This window comes from Aquila chrysaetos, chromosome 17 (assembly GCF_900496995.4).
Source record: "Aquila chrysaetos chrysaetos chromosome 17, bAquChr1.4, whole genome shotgun sequence".
Classification (NCBI taxonomy): Eukaryota; Metazoa; Chordata; class Aves; order Accipitriformes; family Accipitridae; genus Aquila; species Aquila chrysaetos.
In genome coordinates, this window is record NC_044020.1 from 28,699,378 (window position 1) to 28,722,912 (window position 23,535).

Genomic DNA, 23,535 nt, shown 5'->3' on the forward strand with positions numbered 1-23,535 from the left:
CCGCTGGGAGTCGCAAATATATACTATTACCCCTCCAAATGCTAAACAAATGAAGAGCAGAACTGGATAGAGATCAGGAGAGAAAGTAGCAGGGAACTGTGTCCAAATGCTCAGATAGGAAGGAAGAGGAGGTCCTCTTCTGGCATCGCTGCCTCTCACCAACTCCCAAAGGACACATCAAAAAGAGAGGAGGGGAGCGTTTCCGAAATGGGGAAGTAAGAGGGTTAGAAATAGAGTCTAGCTAGAATTGAAATTATTTTAATTTCTAGATGAAGTGAGTAAAAAGCACCATAATGGCAGTATACAAAATAATGAATGGCACAAAGAAGGTACATATAAGTACTCCTATTTACACTTTTCACATAAAAAGAGAACAAAGGGACAGTCAATAAACCCGAACGGCAGCACACGTACAAGGATAAGCGAAATACTGTTTTTCTAATGCACTGTGCATAATCACCCGGGGAGCTCACTGTTCCAAAATATCGCTAAAATCACAGATGCAGAGAGACTTGCAAGAAAGGGACAGGAATGTACCTGAAAGAAAAGAACATTTGCAGTTATATTCGCTATATGTGAGTTACATTAGCAGTGAGCAATAATACAGGTTTTTAAGAGAGAAATTCTCATACAAACAAGAATAAATGGGAGGGGGGCAAAGATCCCCATGGGCAGATTATTCCAAAAACTGCCTTCTACAGAATGTCTTGTTCCTCCTTCCTCTGAAGCATTTACATTGGCTATCGGCAGCAATCAGCCGCTGGAGAAGACAAACTACTTCTTATCCCCTCCGGCTCCCTCCTGCGGCAAGGCCGGAGCACCTTCCCACCCGCTCTGTCCCCGTGCATCGCCCTGAAATGGGGGTCTCCACCTTCCCTCCCCACAGCTACCTCACCGCTGGAGCAGCCGGCAGGGCCAGCCCGGCGTGCCGCCGCCGCCAGCCTTGCTCCCTACAGCAACCTCCTCGAAGACCGTCGCAGTTTCGGAGTCTCTGGCTTCAGGGGCTACCAAATTGCATCATCTGGAGGCCCAAAGCCAGTTCCCCAGGCTGGGGGGCAGCTGCGGCGGGTGGGGGCTGCCTGGGAAAAGGCAGCTGCTCAGGCGGGTGCCGAGTCCCAGCTTGCTCGTTCCTTGTAGCCAAGGAACATTTCACATCCTCAGCCATATGTGCCTGAGGGAGGTAAAAATAATCTTGTCTTTTTTTTCATTGACATGCAGTGATATCTCCCCTATTTGTCGTCGAACTGAAATTAATCTCGGTAACAATTCTGCCTGGTGATGGGAATGCGTGTATTAGTGATACACATCAGCACACCTTCGGGAGCGATGCTACCTGGATAAATATCAGTGAAGGTCAGCAATGGGGACGTGGGGCAGGAAATGACTTGAGCGAGCATCCCTGAATTTAAATAGAGCCAACAATTGCAAAAGTACATTTGTGGAAACCTTCCTCTTCGTGGCCTCCTTAATCTGAGGTAGATCGGATTTGAGGCAAGAAGCCCAGGCCTTGACGGTGCCCACAAAGTTAAAATAAAAATAAGTCTCCTTGCCTTAATCTCCCTCGCTCTGAGATTTATGTCCTTACACTCAACGCAGAGCACGAACCATCCTTCCCCCAACTGCCGCCCATTCCCAAAGGATGGATGGCATCCCGGTTCCCGACTGCTTCGCAGCTCTGTTGCAGCACTCCCTCACGTTCGCTTTTCCCTGCCTCCCAGGCACTTCTGGCACATTTCCCCACCCAAATACATCAGCGACAGGTAGCGGCTGCTATTTTCCCCTCTCTCTGCAACCCCAACTTCCAACCCGCTCCCGTCGGCAGGAGATGCGGCGGCCTGAAGCCGGCGGAGCGAGCGCGGTACCTCCTGCCCGCGGCCCCCAGCCCCTCTGCCAGCTGAACCCCCAGCTGAGCCGCAATCCTTCGTCGCAACAACTTCCATGTCCCACAGCCTGGCTCCTACACCTGGAGAAGACAGGCAGCCTTTCCCACATGGAGCTGAATGGATGAGGTGGATATAAAGAGGCCTTATTTTTTGGTGGTTTGTTGGGTTTTTTTAAGACTTTATTTGTCTAACATGCTTGACCAAAAATTACAACAACAATCAAGATATGCCAAAATGATTAAATAATCTTTAAGCTTTGATACCCCAAGTACTTTAAATGATATTTTTGAAGTAACAGCTGCTTTTGTATCCTTTCCACATAAAAATACACAGTATTTTGAAGATACCTTAGGAAAAATTATTTTTAAGAGAATAGTTTATGGTCGACATAGAAATTTTGTTGAGGCTAATAAAAGGACCTCTTCCCTCACTTTAACATTTTAGCCTCTTAAGTGCCGTGAGCGAATGTAAACATTTCAGACTTTAACAAACAGCCAATTTCCTGTCACGTTTGTTGCAAACCGCTTGAATTGTGACTAGCTAAGACACTTTTATTCTAACTACACACTATTGCTCATCTTCCCAATGATGGCGGGAATTCATATTCAACTATGAATTTCAGTCCTTGCTGATTTAGGAGCTGATCCTGCAATTTCTACACCACTAGTTTTGACAAAAGTGGCCCCACCTGAATTCACGGCGGACTGCTCATGTGCTTGTGAACTATTCACCCAAAAACCAGCTGCAGGCATCACCGATCGTTTTAGGGTTTCGTTTCAGGAAAAAGCAGCACATTAGTTTAGACCCCAAGTCACCCAACAGCTTACAAGAAATGACAGACCTGTGACTTGTCATGTTTTCTGGTGGTCTGGTGGTTTCTGGTGGGTCCACAGCATGTTAGTCACTGGGCTCGAATGTCGCTGCTCCCAGCAGCAGCTGGAACAAAAGCCAGCAAAATGCAATGTTTGCCCAGCTTGCTTAGAGTTGAGGCTGACATCGCCTGGTTTTGCAACACAGGTATTTTAAATTGTGTATGCATATAATGTACACGCAGCTGCTACATGAAGCTCACATTTACATCCATGTATCAGGCAAAAAGTAACATATGCAATGATCCAATGCATGTATGCAGATGTGGGCTATGCACAGACCCGCAAACAACCCTGTATTGGCAGTGCGATAATCTGCTCAATGTGTGTGAACAAGATCAGTGTCTTGATGCCATGAGCCCCAAATTCAGGATGTCCACGTGCAGAATACAGCAGTTAAATTATCTCCATCAAGGCAAAAAGGCTCCTATTTGAGCATGGAGATGTTCATTAGTTCAAGGCAGAAACCCATTTCTTGTAGGGCACATTTGAAGCACTTTTTTTTTTCGTGGGTTTGTAATCAATTCTCAAGTTTCTGCCTAGGACGGGACTGAAATCCCAGCAGCTCCAACATCTCCGTTAACCTGCAGGAAAGCCGCATGGGCAGTACCATGGCAGTTGGCCGTCCCAACCAGCTCCTGACACGTCCCCCACTTTGCCTGGCATCGCATGCAACACGACAGATGGATTTCAAACTCGGCTGATGATTTTCTCTTGGGCCTCTCTCAGCGGTGTCCATGAGCGGGCAAACAGCAATGACAACTTCTGTGAGGTGACCCCTGCTCTGTACCCATTGGGGTGTACTTGTTACTCATCACACTTATGCTACTACATAGCTACCCAAAAGTGAACGCCCAAACTCCACCTTGGGATGACCCCTTCCCCTCAACATCCGTAACGTTCCCCAAGGACAAAATTATCATAATGACATTTAATCACTTCTGACTGGGGCCAAATTCAAACCAGTAATCTAATCATTGGCTGCATGTCCCATTAACAGATTTTAAACAAATAGTCTCAGTGGGTTTTATTCAAAATACCACTACTGAACATTGGCTGGTTTTTTTGTGGGTTTTTTTCTCTTTTTACATACAATCACATATCGCCTTACCATATGAAAACACCGGGGGGGGGGTGGGGGGATGGGGGGGGTGGTCTGGGGTTTTTTTAAGGGAAATGCCATCCTTTTTTTCACAGGCGAGGCCAGGTTACAAATTCCTGAGTTTATACTGCACTTAACACAGTCTCCCTTCTTGAATGTTGAGCTGTTTACAGCATGCCAGCAATATGCACCATTTCCCTTACCATCTGTAATGCCAGATGTAGTAAAACTTCATTTCAGTACAGTGAATTAGGGCCTCTATTGCATTGGTTTTGAATAGATGCAAAGACTTAGACCTGGAGGACTTGAAGCAATAGCTTTCCTCCTGTGACTGGTCATTCGTGCACCATCTTTTATATTTGCCATGTTAATTAAGGGAAAACATCTTTACCATCATTTTTCTTTTACCAAGAGCTCACTGGAAAACATCTGAAATGAGGAAATCCTAGTCTAAACACTTAAGTTTAAACTGCAAACTTTCTTAAAGAAACACTCGTTTGAAAGACATTGTTCTTTTAATAAGTCCAATATAATGTACGGTATATACAAAAGTCCCTACTTGAGATATATATATATATGTATATGTATATATATATGTGGAATGCATTCACTTTTCTGTGTTCACAAATATTTTAATGGTGAAATGTTAAAGTCTTTAATCTGTTTCTGGCACCAAAATGTCTTTGTTTCTCATCCACTTTTGTCACTCAAAATTTATCTGTGAAGAGCTAGCAGGGAAAAAAGAAGAAGGTTTTTGCTTTTTTGTTGAATGGTTCCCTATTGGGATTCTCAGCCAGCAATATAAAGTTGCTAATGTGTTGGGTACAACTTTAAATCCTCATTATAATCATGTGTTCCTTGGAGTAGGTAAGTCAATAACTATAGGTGGATTGAGTGGCTGGTAATTCACAGTGCACACAGATGCATTCACATAGGTAGTAGTTCCATCAGCCATGACACCATAACCTGCAAAGAAAGAACATCTCTGGTTACTCTCATTATTCATTATTACCTTCTTTTTTTTTTAATTACTCACCTTTATCACACAACAATAAATGCTGTATTTATTACTCAGAACGAATTTAAAAATTCTCTTCATGCAAAACATAAACGTCTCCTGAATTAATACCATCTTTGTCTTACAGCAGAACTTTTTGCCATCTTTTAAATTGTGTAAGAAAAGCAAAATGGACCCTCACTAGCTAGTGGCTATAATCTCTGGCAGCCAGCTCACCAAACCTCCTTAAAAAGACAGATATTTCTCTCTGCAAAGCTTTTTCTTAAAACCTTCTCAGTTTTGGAAAGGATGAGAAGATAGAGCTTAGGCCATTGCAGCATTGAAAAAAACACACTTCTGATCATTTAGGTTTGCAGTCATCAGTGCAGCAAACTTTTTGCAATTTTCATCTTTCCACCTTTTTTTCTGTCCTGTGTTGTACATCTTTTAAGCTACCAGTGAAGAAAAAGCATTGCTTGACTAAGGGGAGTATGTGTGCATGTGCACCTGGGTGGGATTTGTCTAGTAGGAACCTCTTTTTCCTATGTGTTTGAACTTGTTGACCAATTTCCACCAAATTTGATGGCAAGACACTAAAATGCCTGCCCAGGTAGAGAAAAAATGGCTTTATTAATGCGTTCTCTGACAGACAAGGTGAATTTACACCCTAAGACACCATAACATTTCCATGGGAGAAAACACCCTTCTGTATGTCTCACCAGTGGCAAAAAAGCTTTAACTACATCTCATGTCTGACTGGACACCCAAGCCAAACAATTCCAGAGCTAAACCTGCAGAAAATCAAACTTCCAGCTCTAATGCCTGTAGAAATACAGTGAAATGCCGTTTCAGAAAGTCAAGAAGCAACATTTAACTGCCCTGGTGTTATGAAAAAGTAGACACACTCTCCATTGTCAAAAATCTTTTCATGAATGACTAGGAAAAAACATAAGCTTGATTACACTAAAACTAAAAGCTTAATGTTGGAAACTTGCACTGAAACATTATGATCAATATGAAGAAATGCATTCACAATCAGAAATATATGACTTTGGGGAAACTACCTGGTCAAAAGCATTTGTACTAAGATTCAGTCTCACCGTTAATGAAGTTAATAGTGAAATGTATTCATTGCTACATACACTGAGTTCCAGCTATTCAAATCCTAGGTATCTAGGATCCTACAGTTTTCCTGAGTACTATTTCGTGTCTTATAGAAGCATTGATAGTTGCATAATTTACAAACAAAGAAACAGTAGCCAAATTCCTTTCTTTTTTGTTCCTTAGAATACCCTGAATAATGCAGGGCCTCCTGGACTCCCCATGGAAAAAACACACTATAATTAGGGACTAGGGAGGGAAGAAAACTCTGTCAGGTTCCTGTCACAGACATTTCTTTAAATCATTTGCTGTTTGCCACAGAACAATTGTTCTGTATAAAACACAAACTGCATGGAGGACAGTCAGCATTGCTGCTGGGACTTTCCGTCTCCTCGGCTACACATTTGGAGAGAACAGAATCAGCTTGCTAATACGCTCTTTTTGCTGGAAGATTCCTAATGCTACAGTTTTCACTCCTACCCTACTGCCAACAGAGTTTCTTTGGCCATGACCTCAGCCAAGTACTGGCTGTGATGGGCAAACCAGGATTTTAGCCGGAGTCCCTGCCATGCTGCTTGTCACTTCCATGGGTCGATCAGCAGCAAGCCCATGTGCAGAGGTATTTTTTGGCAGACAGCAGTGCAGAGGGGGAATAGGGAAGAAACATCTCTTCTAAGCATCTCTTCCTCCCGGATGTTCAGTAAATGAGTTCTGCAGATGTAGCTATGCTCAGTCAGGGGAAGAACTCATCTGTTCAAATCACGCATTCTCTCTACAAAGAGCAGCTTCGTTTGCACAGGCTGTCTGCAATGGGAATTCTCCTCTGCAGAGATTTAGCATCCCACTGCAAAACAGGCTATGCAGTTCCCCATTTGTTTTCTCTAAATTATGATAGTTAACAAGAAGAGTACCTTGTTTCCGATACCTACTCTGCCAACTGTATTAATTCACAAGATTTACCATTCTGTGGAGGTGCCATTCTTTTCCCTTGGGAGCCAAAGTTGGGCTTGGTCTTAGCAGATGTGATTTTGTTTACCTGCCTGAAGCTTCGTGGCTTGCTAACTGTTTGCTTATATCCCCTGCAAACCACTTGGCTTACAGTTTCTGAAAAGACAATGAGTTTGAACTGTATTCACCAGCCCTCTTGTACGGAATCTCAAAGACTGCTCTAACAGCAGAGAGTTAGAAAAAAATACTGCCTATGCATTGTTTGTTGACTCTGTGATTTAACAGCACTTTAGACATTAACTAGGCATTAACAGGTCACCGCAAATGAGACACAGGAGGAGAATGAACTTAATCCCTGAGCTGTCAAGTAATGATCTGAATGTCTTCTCCACCAATTTCACACCAGCACACCTCTCAGCAATGTCACTTCTAACTTAGCATGGTGAAAGCCCCCAGCAGCAAGTCAGAATGGGATTTCTGTGAAGAGTAATGGTTCTTCACAAAAACAGAAGTACCTGAATGCCAGCTACTCCAGTTTCTCCATTTGTTCATTTCTACACTGGTGAGACGCACAGAGATCCTACATCAAAGGCTGGAGCAGTCCCAGAAGCAGAAAACTGGCAGTTGTGGAGCACCTTTTCCTGCCAGTAAGTTAACATTGCCAAGAACTAAGCAGCTGATAATACATGCTTACAGGCCAATGGGTACACTTCAGCACAGCCCAGTGGTTTCTTCTGGTGGGGGCACTGCTTGAAGTCTTGCTGCCACGATATGTGAACAGGACAGACTTCTATAGCAGACAGCATCTACCTTTCCCTTTGCCTGGTGATGAACTGCTGTCACTGACTTCAGTGGAGCATGTTTGTCACTGGTTACTAACTTATGTGAAGGGAACTCATTTTTTTCCAGTTAAAAATCAAATAGTCAAGAGAACCGCTTTGTTTTTTCTGGGTACAAAATGTTTCCCCTGCCAAAGCAGCAAATAAATACATGAATAAATATCTTGAACTTCTACACAAGTCAGTGGTGACATCCCTCTTGATTTCAACTTCATATATGCAATGATGGGGAGAGACAAGCTTTATTGTAAAATCTTGAAGATTAAGCCTTGGAAGCACCCCTCAAAGCATTCTTACCCATTTTACAAACACAGAAACTGAGACACAGAGAGCTTACATGAATTATCTTAAGTCACAGAGATTCAGCAGAGGGAAATACAATCCATCAATCCTCATACTTAGTCACTTTCTGTAACTACTGGACTCGATGTTCTTATTTTAAAATTCACAGTAATCCTCTGTGAAGGAAGCATCACCCTGTTTTACAGATGCAGAAACTGAAAGAAGCTGATGTACAAATATTGAAAAGTGGGTATCAGCCAATTTCATCTCCACATATGCAGCTAAGTAAGTATCTGAAATCCAGAAGTGCTTCAGTTCAGACATTCAAGTTTGAAAATGCTAATTAAACCAGACAAGTTCTGTGTTTGTGGTTTCTAAATATATATAGAAAGAAATGTGTTCTGACCTTCATGAATATGTCCAAAAACATGAAGCCTTGGCTGTATTCGTCTCTGGACGGTGTTCAGCAGCTCAACACATCCTACCCGTTGCATTTTCTTAGGAACCCAGTCTAGAAAACCTTTGGAAAAGAAATGAAAACTTTAAAAGAAGACAGACTATCTACAAAGCTGTACTGCTATACAGCAGTTCTGAGATTTCATGTCTCATGGTTTTTCATAAGCAGCCATAGAAGAATTGACAGGGAAAAAACAGTGTTTGCCTTGGTAAGTAGAAGAGGAAGGAAGGAAAAATACTTGAGGAAAACCATAAAAGCTCATCTGAAGAAAAAGGACTATGAGAACTCTTGCCAGTTGTTTTTCAAGGAAAAAAAACCACTGCAATTAAAGCATTTTTACACTCTTGTTAATGGGAAAACGCAATGCTTTTTCCATTTTTCTTCCTTTAAGAGAGTGAGGTGTAAAGAGAAGTATGTCCAAAGTGTCTCTAAAGAATCTAAATAAACATTTCGCTATTTAAATCTACTTCTGGGATCTGTTTTTTTAAATTGAACACTTTAACTGATGTAATGGAATCTGTGTGGCTAATAGTAAAACTATATTGTTATCACATTGAATCTTACAGTAGTGGAACCCAGGTGAGGAACCCACAGCATGCCTAAAATCAACATCCTCAAGCAAAACTGGTTTAAGCACTTCATGACACAGCAAGCCCCACTAGCCTAAATCTATGGACCTCAGACAGGAAGAGAAACTCAGCCCTTCTGCAGTAGATGTTTTTAAGTGCTATATTTACTTGCACAAAGTTTGTATAAAAATGCGGTTTTTATTACTACAGACAAAAATGTATTACCAACTTGCTTATATGTCTGAAAACATACTGCAGGGGGAAGCTTACTGCCAACTGAAGTCTCATGTTTCCTTCAAAGTAGTAGTATAAGAAGGATGTTGTTGTATTAGAGGGTTTGCAATAACCAATCTTGTTTTCTTTCTATTGTTCTGCCATCTTCATCAGGCTCAAGTTTGGAAACCTAAAAGATATAATCATTCTGTTTTTCTTTAGTTGTTCTGGTGCTCTCCCTGTGTGCCTGTCATAGCTTCGTATCTCTTAGATTGCTGCAACAGCATGCCTTTGAGAAAACAGTAGTCAGCCAGAGAGCTATAAGTCTGGACCTAGTTTTCATATGTTTACTTTTGACGTCCACTCAAGCATGCCTAAATAGCAGCTAACCAATTGGCTTAAAAGACCATAACGGTGGTATTGGAGATCTTGGAAAAGCTCTCAGATTTGCTACAGCTTCGGGGTAGGTTCACGCATTGAGAAATACCGCTTTAGATGCCAGTGCTTGAAAACTAGGCTCAGTATACTGTGGGGTTTTATGAAAATGGTAAAAATTTGCCCTTGTATCACAGCTACTCAGAGAGCTAAGTCCAATTTTCAGAAATTAGTTGGGAATGCAGCATCCTAAGTGTCAGAAAGAGGAAGTTCTGATAATGGCCACAGACTCCTAATTCATTCAGATAATGCTTGGCTCCTGTCGGAGGGATGTACAGAGAGAAAACCCCACTGAATTACAGAAAGAGCAGAGCAATGCTCAGTTCTGGTAACTGATTTTACCAGTCACTCTTGGTATCCAACACAGGTCAAAATTCACTGTAGAAAATAACAAGTATTTAAGATGTCAAAGTGAGGCCAGCAACTGCTCTGGAATACAGTCATGCTTTTTTCAGAGCAAATGCATTATAACCATAGGTTTTGTTACTTCAATGATTTGAAACAGTTAATTGTCAAAATGTCTGTGGTGAACATAAAGCCAAAAGTATTTCCACTTCAAAAACTTCACAAACAAAAATCCATAAAATTAACTTCTCCATTAAATTAAGCATTATTTATGTTGAACATGTTTTTGTTTACATGCATTATCACCCTTCTGAAGCTTTCCCATATGTTTGCAGCTTATTATGTACACCTGACTACACAAACTAAGAATAATTGATTACACCTAGCTAACAATTAGAGTTCATCTTAGGGTTTTTTTAATGTTTGGTTACTTGAAACAGGTTTCTGCAGCTGTCAGGAAAGTATAAATCTTTGTCATAGACAATCAAGCAGACAGCTACAAATGAAGACTTAAAGGTGAAATTAAATTAAAAACAAACAAAGAGAAGAAAAGTGAACTTTTTGAAGAGAAACAAAAGAATCATAAATGCAGATCTTTAGGAAGCAGGTAAAAGACTTAAAAAGTTATACTATACATAAAAGTAACAAAAATACACTGATATAGAAATGAGCATTAGTACTGATCCCATAATCACGAATACTGTATTTCAAAAGCTATGAACTATATAGCATATCTTCATTAATAATAAACAGGTTACTAATAAAATGGTCAATAACAGCTGTTTTAACCTTTGCTTTCTCATCCTGTGTGAACCTCCTATGTATCCCCACCCTGGTTTCATCCCAAAGTACTACTCTAAAACAGAAAAGAAAAATTACTCAGATTTTTGTTACGTGACTAACTGACTTAGAAACACGAAGTCCATTAACTCTTAATGGTGCTTCTGCATCTATGCAGACAATTTTAGATCTAATAATGTAGTATTAATTAGTTTAGGAGGATGCGCGCTCTTTTGAACTGAGGGAATGAGAAAGCAGCACAGAAAATGGATGATGGACACAATTTAGGCAGCCATGCTGGAGGAAAAAAAAGGAATTTGCGCTGATTGCTATTTATGATCATTAGGGACAGCTCTAGTGAAGCTGTCCAAGATCAGAACAACAGTAATCAGCTTTCTGGTTAAAATAACTGTCTGGGAAGGTCAAGGAGGATCTTGTCTCCCAAAATGTCTGAGGACAGAGCTACACAATAAGGAGGTTCTGTAGGTTAGGCAGAGTGTTAACTTCTTTTGAAGCATCATGTATTTGTTGCCATGGGTGTCAGGGAGACCAACAGCTGATGCCCTCAGGCAGAGGGTTCTGTGCCTGAGCCATCTATTAATGCATCAATATGAAAAAAGACAAAGAAATGGGAACTTTTAAAAAAGAAAATCCTTGGAGGACGGTTGAAGCTTAAGAATTCAAAAAAAAGAGAACAAACACTGAGACATGGAGATGGGGGGAATTCATGTTATCCCATTACAGCCAGTGGAGATGGTCAGCTCTTCCTCAGAATTACTACAATTATTAAATTACTTTTCAATTATTAAATTTACTATTAAATTTATTATTAAAGCATGTCTGTTAAGTGCCAGCTCTGCAGTGCTCTCTAGAGGTTCTCTTCCCTCTGCTTATCCCAGAGGCTGCCTGGAGAGGCCTGGTGGATAAATTAGCAAGGTGGCTGAAGTTGGGTGGTGCGAACCCCTCTCTCCACTTCCCAGCACTGGATTTCAAGTGCTAGATACAGGGATATTCTTTGGATCAGCTGAAGGTTGGATTTCTTTACAGCTGATCAGCCGGTTTTAAAAATAGCTTTAAAAGTGCTGAAAAAGCTTCTGAAAAAGTTTTAAATATGACTTACAAATAAAACTATATCAAAGACTCAGCATCATGCCTTGGATCCTAACAGGGATTATCCCCACTACTAACCGTTTGGAGCTGATATCTCAAGGCCTAAACAATTATTTCTGCCATCTACTTTTACGATACAGGTCCATATTAAAGTCAGTCTATGGCATGGCATGAGACTCCACTTAGCTGAAGTATCAGAACACATGCCCTTACTGTGAGAAACCCTGCTCACAAAGAAGCCCTTTCCCCCAGGATTAGTGAGCAGTGGAATGCAAACATGTCTTTCTAAAGAAAACAACAAAACACAAACCCTTTAGATACTTTCTCCTCCAAGCTCTGAAAGAGGAGAAGAAAGAGTGGAAGACAAGAGGGTTTTAGCTTCAGGAAATTGGGGAATCTAAAGGTTTAAAGAAACCAACTGCCTTCATTTCACACAAAGCACTCCTCCACAGTGAGACTCAGCAGAACACTTAAGTACATGCTTCACATTTGTGTCCATTTATTAAATCAGTGAGAGTTAAACACATAGATGCATTAAATATAGCTTGCTGTATGTTAAATACACTGAAAAACATGTTAAAAGCCTTAAGCCTTTGCTGAATCTGGACAAGTTTCTGTGATTGTATTATTTCTGTAACACCAGTAATTTCACTATTATCTAGGAACACAAGAAGTCTCTCCTGGCTTTTGTATCTATATTAATATTTGTAAAACACAAAAGTAAAACTATTTCTTGTTGGTCTGTTAGTGTTGCCAGATTGTATTACAGACAGGCAATTCACCTACACTGTCCAAAGAACAGGCAAACAATGGCAGCAGTTGGGTTTGTGAGGCAGAAGATGCACCAAGTCAGCACGATGAGGAAAAATACAGCCTCTGGGTACTTGTTGGTGGGGGAATGCTACTGCAAGTGAGGGAGGCAGACAGTCCTAAAAAAATAAGATCCCAATCCTGCATTTCTCTTCAAGCAGGCTCCATGCTTTAAATCTACTAATTTCACTGGTGGCAGAGTGGACAGATGCATAGGAAAAACAGACCTTGCTTATTTATAAAGCTTATTAAGGCTTTATGTGTTAAGGCTTTATTTTTTTAAGCCATTATTTAATTCCCTACTATTAAGCATAGGTAATCATGAAACATAAACCTGAGCAGAAGTCCTGGTGCTGCTGAAATCGGTACGGATGTTACTTTTGACTTTTCTAAGCCAGGATTGCACTTTGTCTAAGGAGAGCCATCAGTTACTGTATAATCATCTGAAATACACAGCTAAGAGCACTAGTATTTTCTTACCGAGAGGTGGTCCATGTGTTATAAGAATATCTATTCCATCTGGAATAAGGTTCCATTTCTCTAATAGTGCTTGGCCTCGTGGAAGATTAAAGCCCCAGCCATAAAACCAAGGTTGCCTGCCAAGAGAGGAGGAGAATGTCTTCAGTGCTACTTCCATGTACTGGTTATCTAATTAAAATACGGAGATTGACTCTCTACTAACATGGAATTTGGAGACACAAATAGCATTCATTTTCTTCTTTGTGTGCACAGTAAAATCCTCTTTCCATACAACAGTGTTATTTAACTTGTGTGGTAAATCAGTGCAGTCCTTACCACTTTCAGTAGGCAGCATACAGTAAAATATTCACAGTATTCCTCTAATAAGGTGAAAAGTAACTCTTACAAGACCTGGATACCAAGATCTCCCTGTGTGGATTAGCATGCTGGACTCCCATAACATCTAGAACACTTATTTCAGACACCTAGGTGTGGACATATGTTTTCACATTGGCTCCCGTCATGTATCAGCCCTTAGCCTACGACCAGCTGGGCAAGGACAGACCCTGGCACAGCAACTGATCCTGCTCCAAAGTCGGAGACATTATCTATGCTGCTTTGTTTCCCTAATTGGAAGCATCCCATCAGAACAAGAATACTGCTTCTTTTCTTACACATCATTTTCTTCTGTCCTCTGGTATGTTGACTCGCTTTTAAGTAAGACTTTCCATATTCAGGATTTCTTATCAGACAGGCATTTACATTTTTAAAAACATATTTATGGAGGAGCTCATCATGGAGCAGCAGGACTGTAACACTGCCAGTCAGAACACAATTTATCCCTATCTTGCTATCCCATTGATTAAAAAACTGTATTTCACAGCAATTATATCACAGTGGTAAATTATGTCTTGCTGACTATGCTCTAATTCTAGGTCATAAAATTGAGGGGTTAGTTTTAGGTTGCAATTTTTTTATAATTTTTTGACTGTCATCTGGCCATATCCATATTTGGAGAACAACAAATAGGCTGCTGTGATTTAATAAGGTTTATGATAATTGCAGCCATAGTGTTTATACATACATACACATCAACCAGAGTTCCCTTTGAGATGTTACTTTGTTGAAGAAAGCTTTACACTCCTTCACCACATCAAAAGACAGAAAGAATTCTTTCAAACAAATTCTCTGAACTCCACTTTACATCATGTATGGCAAAGACAAAAGAAAATGCCCATAAAGCTACTATTCATCCTCTTCCATAACTGATGCTTGACTAACATTTCAAAAATTAGCATGTCTTCATGATGATATATTTTCTACTTTTCCTTTCAGAATGCTGTAAAGCACATGCCTATTGAAAACAGCTGTAAAAATAGAGAGCTTGCTAAAATATAAAGGGATGTGGCTTACCCAAGGGAAGAACAGAAAATTCTGGTAAAAGGAAAGGAAGAAGGGGGCTTTGCAGAAGGTTTCTTGCCTTTCTTTCATAGACAAAAAGAGCCTCAACTATACTAAACAGATGACTGAAAGGCTCTCTGTGTCCGCAGCCAAGAGCTCATCTCCTAGTTCTTCATCACACACCCTGGATAACCAGGTTCTGGATGAACAGGTGTCCCAGGGGAAAAAAAAAAAAAGTGAAACTTTGTACATCTGCCATTGGGACCAGAAATATATCCCAGCCTCCAGAAGCTGCGATGAGGCAGGTGAAGAAGGTGTGTGAAGAAGAGATGCTAATACCAGTAGCACTGAAGCAGAAACCTTCTGAGTCAGGTTGCTCAGAGCAAGGTGGCTGGCTAAGAAAAAGTCATACCCCTGTATCAGGGATATGAAATCGCACTTTTCTGGCTACCTGTTCAACTCCTAGCAGCCTTTCCTCACAGAACGAACAGCACCTGGCTCACAGGTACGTGACTTCTTGCCTCCCTGCTGCTGGGGTAGTGACTCATGGTCTAGTTAGGAGGCCGAGGGGAGACCTCGTCGCTCTCTACAGCTACCTGAAAGGAGGGTGTAGAGAGGTGGGTGTCGGTCTCTTCTCCCAAGTAACAAGTGATAGGACAGGAGGAAATGCACCACGGGAGGTTTAGATGGGATATTAGGAAAAATTTCTTCACCGAAAGGGCTGTCAAGCACTGGAACAGGCTGCCCAGGGAAGCGGTTGAGTCACCATCCCTGGAGATATTCAAAAAGCGAGTGGAGACGGTACTTGAGGACATGGTTTAGTGGTGGACTTGGCAGTGCTAGGTGTACGGTTGGACTTGATGATCTTAAAGCTCTTTTCCAACGCAAATGATTCTGTGATTCTATGATTCCAGTTACTGACTTATTCTGCAGTAAGCTACCAGCAACGTTACTGTGTAACACTGTCACACAGAACCAAACCCTGGTCTGTCTTCACATTTGGCTCACCATTGACAGAATGGGAGTATTTTTATCTCACAGGAATGCCCTGAAAATAAATACACTGAAGCCTGTGAGGTGCTCAGATATTACAGAAGTGGGAGGGTTTATAAAAATATACAGAGGTTAGGCTTTTTCTAAACTCTCCATCCGTTCCTGCCTCGGGATTGCATTCCACACCTTACAGCCAAGTATCTTTCCTCACCAAGAGGAAAATATTCAACTGTTTGGCAAATCATCTTTAGGCCCGGAGCAAGTTTTCCAGGAGCAAAATCTCACCGACAGAAAATATTTGCAAGGGTAAATAGGAGGCAAAGGAAGCGTCGGCATAGTAAATCACGCTCGTAAAGGCACTGACGGATTCAGTGAGTAGGGGCCCCCGCTCCCAGCCGCCGCTCCCCGCGGAGCTGCGGGGCACGGACAGAATTGGGCCCTCGTCCCGCGCCCCGCAGGTGTGCCAGGCACGGCACAACGGGCCGTGGCCGTTCCGCGCCCCGGGAACGACGCCGAGGGGAAAGATCAACATCTGCCCAAGAAGAAAAGGTCAAAAACCGACGGAATAATTATTTTAAGGATACGATGAAGCATTTATAAAGAGAAATAATCGCGACCGTCGCAGGTCTCGCCAGAAGTCAGCTTAATCCTGCTGAAGGCCAAGGGACCAGGAATGGCATACGCAGCTGTGAGTCTCTGCCTGCCTCTAGTAGGGTTAGCCTGTACACGGCCACTTTTCCGAAAGCCCGTTTCCCCTCATGAATAGGCATGATCTGCTTATTAAGACAAGAAGCACTCTCCCCGTCCCCCCCTCCCTCCCTGCCTTTGTGGTGACTGCAGCGCGTAGCCGCCCGAGCGCAGGGCTGGTAAGTTATGCATGCTGGAGCTGTTCTTTTGTGAAGGGGAGATGTTACAACTTGTGTGATTTGCCATCATGCTGTCTTTTGTGACAATCCCGAGATCGAAAGAAATGTCTGGAATATTTCTGGCAAAAAAAATCTGAATTCCAAGAAAGGATTCGGCGGAGGATGTTGGTGTGCTTTCGATCTGAGAGAAGAAAGAAAAATCATACACTTCAGTGCCCCCACCCCCAAAGCAAAACCATCTTTATACGCACACAGGGATTTTATAAATCCCAAGTCCCTTTTCTGAAAATTTATTGCAAAACAGCCATCAAAGTTTCTGAGTAGGAAAGAAAAAATCTTCTCTAATACCAACTAACGAGTCTGTGACCTGGATATCGTGCAAAGACAACTTTGTCTAAAATTTCCATTTACGATGGAACCTGAAAGCAAAGTTAAAGTCTTCATATCAAGCACTGAATTTCTGGATCGCCACTTACTGCTTGCTTAGGAGAAGTGCAATTTTTTAATTAATTATTTTTCAATAGTATTTTACAGTTTACAAAGAAAATACTGTCATGTATGTTCCGTAAGAGAAAAATCCGCTGTTCTCAAAAAAAACCCAAGAAAAATGTATTTGGCAATTAAAGACATACATCATGAATGTATTTCACCTCTGAAGTGAAGCGCTCATGTGTAGAAATGTACTTTGATTTAGGTCTTATCTTCTTAAAGTGAACGGTTTGAGTCTCTCCATGTACTACTGAAATTCAACGGTATTATTATTATGATAAGAATAATGATTGTCTACATGTAAGACTCTAGGGGGAAAATATATTGGAAATGAATTTGTTTACAGTACAATTAACCTTATGTTAAAAACATATGAACAAGTCTTGCAGGTCAAATAATCTACCATACAAAAAGGGCTGAATTATCAGAATTTGTGCTAGCAATCGGATGTTGCTTTATGTACTGAATTTCTATCTTTCTGTTCTAAAGTAACCATTGGAATAATTTTCTTACAGAATGATAGTTGCTATGACAACCATAGCAAATTTTCCTTTTCTGAAACAGATGTCTCATTTAGTTGAAAATTAGAATGTGAAAAACCCATGGGAAAAATTAATTCAAACTTTAACAGAACACTGACTACAATGTAATCTCTTATAGGTTAACCCCTTAACATCTTTCTGCACTCTTATAGTAACCTTCTCATAAATTCTAATTAAACCAGTTTAACCTCCTAGGAATGACCTTCTTAGCTATCATTAGCGCTTTAGTTGTCTTTGAAAGGGGCATTTCTGTTACAATAATAACAGAAAAAAGTCATAGTAAAAAAATAGTGGTCAAACATATTACCGCCTTAATTATTTATTAGTTTTTTTCTTTTCTCCAGCTACTACCGGAAAGAGCTACCACGTAGTCCAAGAATTCTTTTGTCATTTAAATGTGGCATAACTTAGTTTTACATGTGATTTACTGTAAGGGGCAGTGATGCACTACACAGATTTGACCTGTAATTTACGTGAAAATCGAAGATTTTCAATTTTCAAACCACTGGTACCCATCTCAATCTGCTCAGCAGACATACAAAAAGGGGACACAAAAAAGGATACTTGACTGGGGAAAACTATCAATGTGCATGGATTTTTCTATTACAAGCAAGAAGAGAGTGAAATCTGATTTCTCCATTACCTTGATTCAATTTAAACATTTTAACTTTGAAGAATGGATTCCTTCCTCTCTGTACACTTACCAGCTCAAGGGGACCCTCCACAGTACTTGGTCATCGGCTACAAACGAACATGGCAGGCAGCCGGCGAGCAGTCAAAGAAATATTCCCACCACGGCGCTGCCCATAGTGCTTGCGGGGTGTCAGCTACCACAAGAACTTCAGGACGACAAGATTTACGGCAGCAGCTGCATCTAGGTTGTCCAGTTGACCAAGACAAATCTTGCCACCAGTAGGCATGCAATTACTCTCTCTGACTTCATGGGAAAACTCCCTTGCATAGTCCAATACCTGTGGAGAGCTATGGGTGGCAACTTACTGAATATCCATTAGTGTATCAAAGGGACTGGTGGGCAGCATCTTGCAAACACCTCGGTAGCAAAAAATACAGAACTAAAACACAACGATCAATGTACCTCCTAATTTCTATAAAGTTTCCTACACAAATCTTCATTGTAGCTGAAAGGCAAGCTCTCTCACTAGAATTCCTCTACTTACAATATAAATTTCAAAGTTTCACAAACACGTGTAACTTGCTCTAGTCTTTCCTCCACAACAGTTGTCATTCTTCTCCTATCAGAAAATAAACCAGATACTGGCCAGTGACTGTAAAGAAGCTCAGTGGGAAAAGAATGGACCAAATCAAGTCTTCTCATTCCTGCTCCCCTTCCTGACAACTGCAGAGCTGCATATATTCAATATTTACAAGATTGGACTACGCATGCTGGTAGAAGTAACCAGTCAAGGGCCATGGAGCACCAAGAAGCAGTGGCAATAACAGGCAAAATTCCAACACATCCTGATTCCCAGACCAAGAAATCTCACTGTTGGACATTTAAGTCTAATTTTTCCTAGTCTTGATTTTATCTTACTATTATAACTAGCTACAGTCCTGTAAACACAGGTATACAGTACTATATACACTGTATACCTTCCTTGTATGCCTGGTGTTCACATCCTTCAGGTGTTTATATTTTTATGCTCCCCATCACTGTATTAGTTTAATTTACCCAATCTCTGTAATTGCCTTTTCAGCCTTTCCTTGGTAAGTAACTAACCAGTTTACTGAGCATTTCTACTGCTTTTTACTCAATTTTCTCTCCAAGTAAGGATTCATAAAAGTTCACCTTTTTTTTTTTTTTGGGGGGGGGGGGGTATTGGCTGTTTCAACATCTAAAGCAGTTGTGAAGTAACACTCATCTTTCCATCTTTTCTTCCTTGCATTCAAGAGGACTGTCCAAAGCAGGCAGGGACGAAACTAGCTATTAGGCCATTAGTGCTAAGAAGGACTGGCAGGGCACTGTTTGTTTGTAGGCTTTGAAATACTGTTCCAACATCTTGGCACCTGAGCATTTTAACAGCATAACTGAGATTTAAAGAAAAACAGGTTTCAGAAGTTTTGAGGTGACAGTATTATGACTAACTTCCATGGGAGAGAGACAAGGGTGGTATGATTTTAGAGAAGAGGTACGAAAGCAGTGTAAAAAAAGAATTAAACTATGCAAAAAAGAAACTTAGATTCACTCATTCATAATATTGGAACTTGGGCTTTTTTGATGAAAGCTAAGGCCTTATACTTAAAACTAATAAATGCAAATGATGGTTAATCTCATAAGAGATTATCCCCTGGAACACATGGCCACGAAGTACAGCTCAGCAGGTGGAAAGGAGAAAGCAGAAGGGAGGGGAATGTAGGTGCTAAAACACAAGATGGCTTGCACAGTGTTAGTTCGGGAGGCTGTAGTGAGCAGCAAACTGAACTCAGATCCTCTATCAGTCTGCTGGCCACAACAGACAACATTTCTTCCATGGGGAAGTTTGCTGTGTTCTTGGTTTTTTGCCTTACTTGCTTTGCATCCAAGGTTGTCATTCTTGAAACTCTGAATCAAATTGAATTATTGTTTTCACAAAAGGAAAGGAGGGTAAAAATCAGAATATGGCCCTTTGTCAGTAATTATTTCTTTTGCAATTTGAGTTACACATGAAATCATTCATCTTTTGTTTAGTAAAGGATTTCATACATCTCCGACTAGAAAGAAGAAAGAATGAGCTGTGACTAATAGGAACTGATCATTTCTAAACATTAATCTGTTATAAAACAATGAAAAATAAAATGAAATCTACTTTATCTTCATAACAAGAAAACAGAAGATAACAGGTAAGGAGAAAAATTAATGAAAGACTGAATTTAAAACATGCCAACACCAAATGCAAATAGTTTATTTCATTCTGCTGGGAGGCAAATGATAATATCCCATCTGATATTTTGTAACAAAAAAATAAAATAAACCCAACAATCAAACATAAAAGCTAATTTGCAATAATTAGCCAAAGATTCAATGCTGAGAGTACAGAAGTAGAACTGTACAGACTTTCAGTATGGTCTTACGGATTTAAGACAGGGCTAAGGTCTTGAGTTCCTGATGTCTCAGAGTCTGTTACCTCAGTCTCCCTGATTCTCAGTATGTAAAAATACAGGTACAGCCAGGTTATCCAGACTGTACTTCAGATACTGGTAGGTGATAGTCACAGAAAGAAGAAGGGGTAAGAGACAGGAGTTAACAGCCCCTCTGTCCACAGTACAGTCACCATCTCATTTTAAATGTAAAACTTGCCATGAATGGTCCAATCGGTAAGGAAAAATAATTTGAAGCCCATCTATGCACGGCATCTTTACAGTTTTTCACTATCATCAGATGACCAGACAGCTAAAGAAAAAAAAATGTTCTTTCACACATCCAGCTAGTTAGTGTTTACTGTAGTCCTCTAAGAGTTTGCAAAAGTTTGCTAACTGAGGAGATGGAATATCCCATCAAATGGAGATGCTATACTTGTGGGGTTTTTTATGAGGCAGCTCCTGGAAGGACTCTTCTAGATGAAACATGACTGAAATACATAGGATGTGTACTAGGTGCACTGAGAATCAATAAAAAAGGCCCTCACAGTAGCCACTTCTCAGTTTAGGAACCCACCAGGTTTACATTCTTTTCTCAAAATACCAGGAGTAATTAGGCCATATGGACTAACTGTCTGCCAGTTCTTTTCTGGTTTTCCTTCCTTTTTGGTTTTTTACCTTCTTTACCTTAGAAAATTCAAAGTCATTTTGAGTTAAACAAGCATGAAAATGCTTCCAAAACTAATAAATTAATACAGCACGTGTGCATATATGCGTAAAGTGTATTATTTTTAACATTATCAATTTAGCAACAGATGAACTTCTTGTTTAAAAAAGCACGTACTGATACTTCATATGCCATGTTTCTACCTGAAGTGAACAACATCCAAGCAATCCTAAATTCCAAATTCATGTTTTCCTGCAGTCCTAAATTCACCCCACAGTACAGTGGTGGAAACCAACTGCTGCAATATAACTTTCTATACCAAAAAGGTACAGCTTTAACACGTGGATGCTCATTCAGCTACCTAGGAATTCTGAGATAACTTTAAAAAAACCCTATACTTATCTGATGTAAATTACATAATTAGAAATATTTGACACACAGGTGCAGCCCTGTGTTGTAATACTGGTTCCAATTCACTTTCTTACTGGGGAAGAAAATCCTCATATTAATTCATATTAAATGACACTAATTTATTAAATAAAATTAATTTATGAGCAACAAATCCAAAGGAAGTGTTCTGATGTTAAACAGCTTCACAACAAGTGGTAAATTACTTTTCCCCTTAAAATCTGGTCAGGGAAAAGAGAAAGAACTCAGATAACTCTGTTACAATTAGTTCCTGTGATGGTGACTCGATTTACCGTTCTTCATGTAGAGCACAATGTAAAGTTACAATCTACTTCTTGATGTAGTAATGCATCTACTGTGTAAAAACCTAGGGAAAATGCATACATACAAGCTACTGTGAAGTACGGGAGGCTGATTCTCACCAGGTGTAAATGGCTCAAAAGCCAGTGGAGCTGTGCCAATTTACTCCAGCTGAGAATCAGCTCCATGTAGATCCGCTCCAAACTAGTTAGCTATTTGTGTTTCTCTTGGAATATCGCCAAAGGGCTCATCACAGTACCCAACTGTGTTTACATCTTTGAAACATCCTGAAATTGCTGCTGTCTGAGACTACAGCCCAGACTACAGATAGAGCTGGTAGTCCTTTTGTTCAAGAAAAAATGGGAAAAAAAGCACCAGAACAACAAAAAAAGCACTTTAAACTTTAAAATCAGCTCTGTCTCATAAAATTAAACTTTCAAGCAAATGTGAAAAATAAAGAGAAAACTGCTGTGGGGGATTGCAATTTCACTCTTGTGGTTTATGAACTGCAGGAAAGTGAAGCCAATTCCCTGTAGTGAGATTACAGGTCTCCTCTTCTATAGGTCTTAAATTAAAAACCAGCTGAATCCAAAGTGAGCTAGTTTACTGGATCAGAAGATTCAATTATTTCTGCTAAGTAACTGAATGTGAACTACTTCCTTTTAATAATAAACAACTAATAATTACTGCCCAAGAAAGGACTTTTTTCTACCAAGCTAATTAAACTAAAGGAATGTATTTTTCGACTGCTCTCAAATTTAACTAAAGCTAGAAACATTGCAACAAAACAAGTAAATGCAAATCCCCACTAACATACAGAAATATAAAGCCACACAATGTGTGAAATCAACACAATTTCTGGTCTATATTCAGCATACATGCACACATAGGCAGTGTCATGTCCTGCATACTTGTACAGACACACTGGAGGAACACAACTGCAAAGTGGATGCGAAGCATCTTTGGCTTCAGTAACTGATTAAGCTCACTCTGCAAGAGGTCACTGTGAAATGTGTTGGAGAATTGATCCGTATCCCTAATACGCAAACACATACAAGTAAGCAGCATGCAAAGGTGTTTGACTTACTGTTTTCCTCTATTGTGACTATTCTAGGATTGAACTGTTCCAGACTCCTCAGCCCTGGGCAATGTTGGGAAGAAATTTTATTTGAGAGGAAACATTCTCTGGAACGTTCATTACAAGAAAAGAAAAAAGGGATGTTCTAAACTGCTGTGACTTCAAAAAAAATCTTGTGGGAAATGGAAAAATAAAACTTCTCAGTAGCACATAATAACTAGAATTTATCACATTGATCTGACTTTGATGATATTTATGGGCTACATTAGGTGTAGTTCATTTTACATTTTCATTCGCTTACATACCTATTGCAGAGTTTAATTAGTTAATAACTATGTTCTTTAAACATGCTATAGAAAATTCACTTGGCGTCTCTGAGAAATTTTTGTTTTGTTCCATACACTTTTTTTCCCAGCAATGTTAATGGTTCTTGCTAATTCATTTCAGTCACTTCATTTGTACAGGAGTGTTCATTAAAAAGACCTCTCCTGAATTCAGTATGATTGCTCACATGAGC

General features: G+C 40.3%; 1 protein-coding gene across 5 annotated transcripts in view; it reads right to left on the bottom strand.

Moving 5' to 3' along the window:
- Window positions 1–242: 242 nt before the first annotated feature.
- The window catches only part of MPPED1 (metallophosphoesterase domain containing 1), a 67,951-nt gene continuing 44,658 nt past the window's right edge, over window positions 243–23,535 (bottom strand). For all 5 annotated transcript variants that reach the window (XM_030041350.1, XM_030041349.2, XM_030041352.1 and 2 more), the window contains 3 exons: window positions 13,221–13,336; window positions 8,428–8,541; window positions 243–4,820 (listed from right to left, as the gene is read on the bottom strand). In XM_030041350.1, coding sequence (XP_029897210.1) covers window positions 4,702–4,820; window positions 8,428–8,541; window positions 13,221–13,336 — 349 coding nt within the window. In that variant the 3' untranslated portion in view covers window positions 243–4,701. The remainder of the gene's footprint in view (window positions 4,821–8,427; window positions 8,542–13,220; window positions 13,337–23,535) is intronic.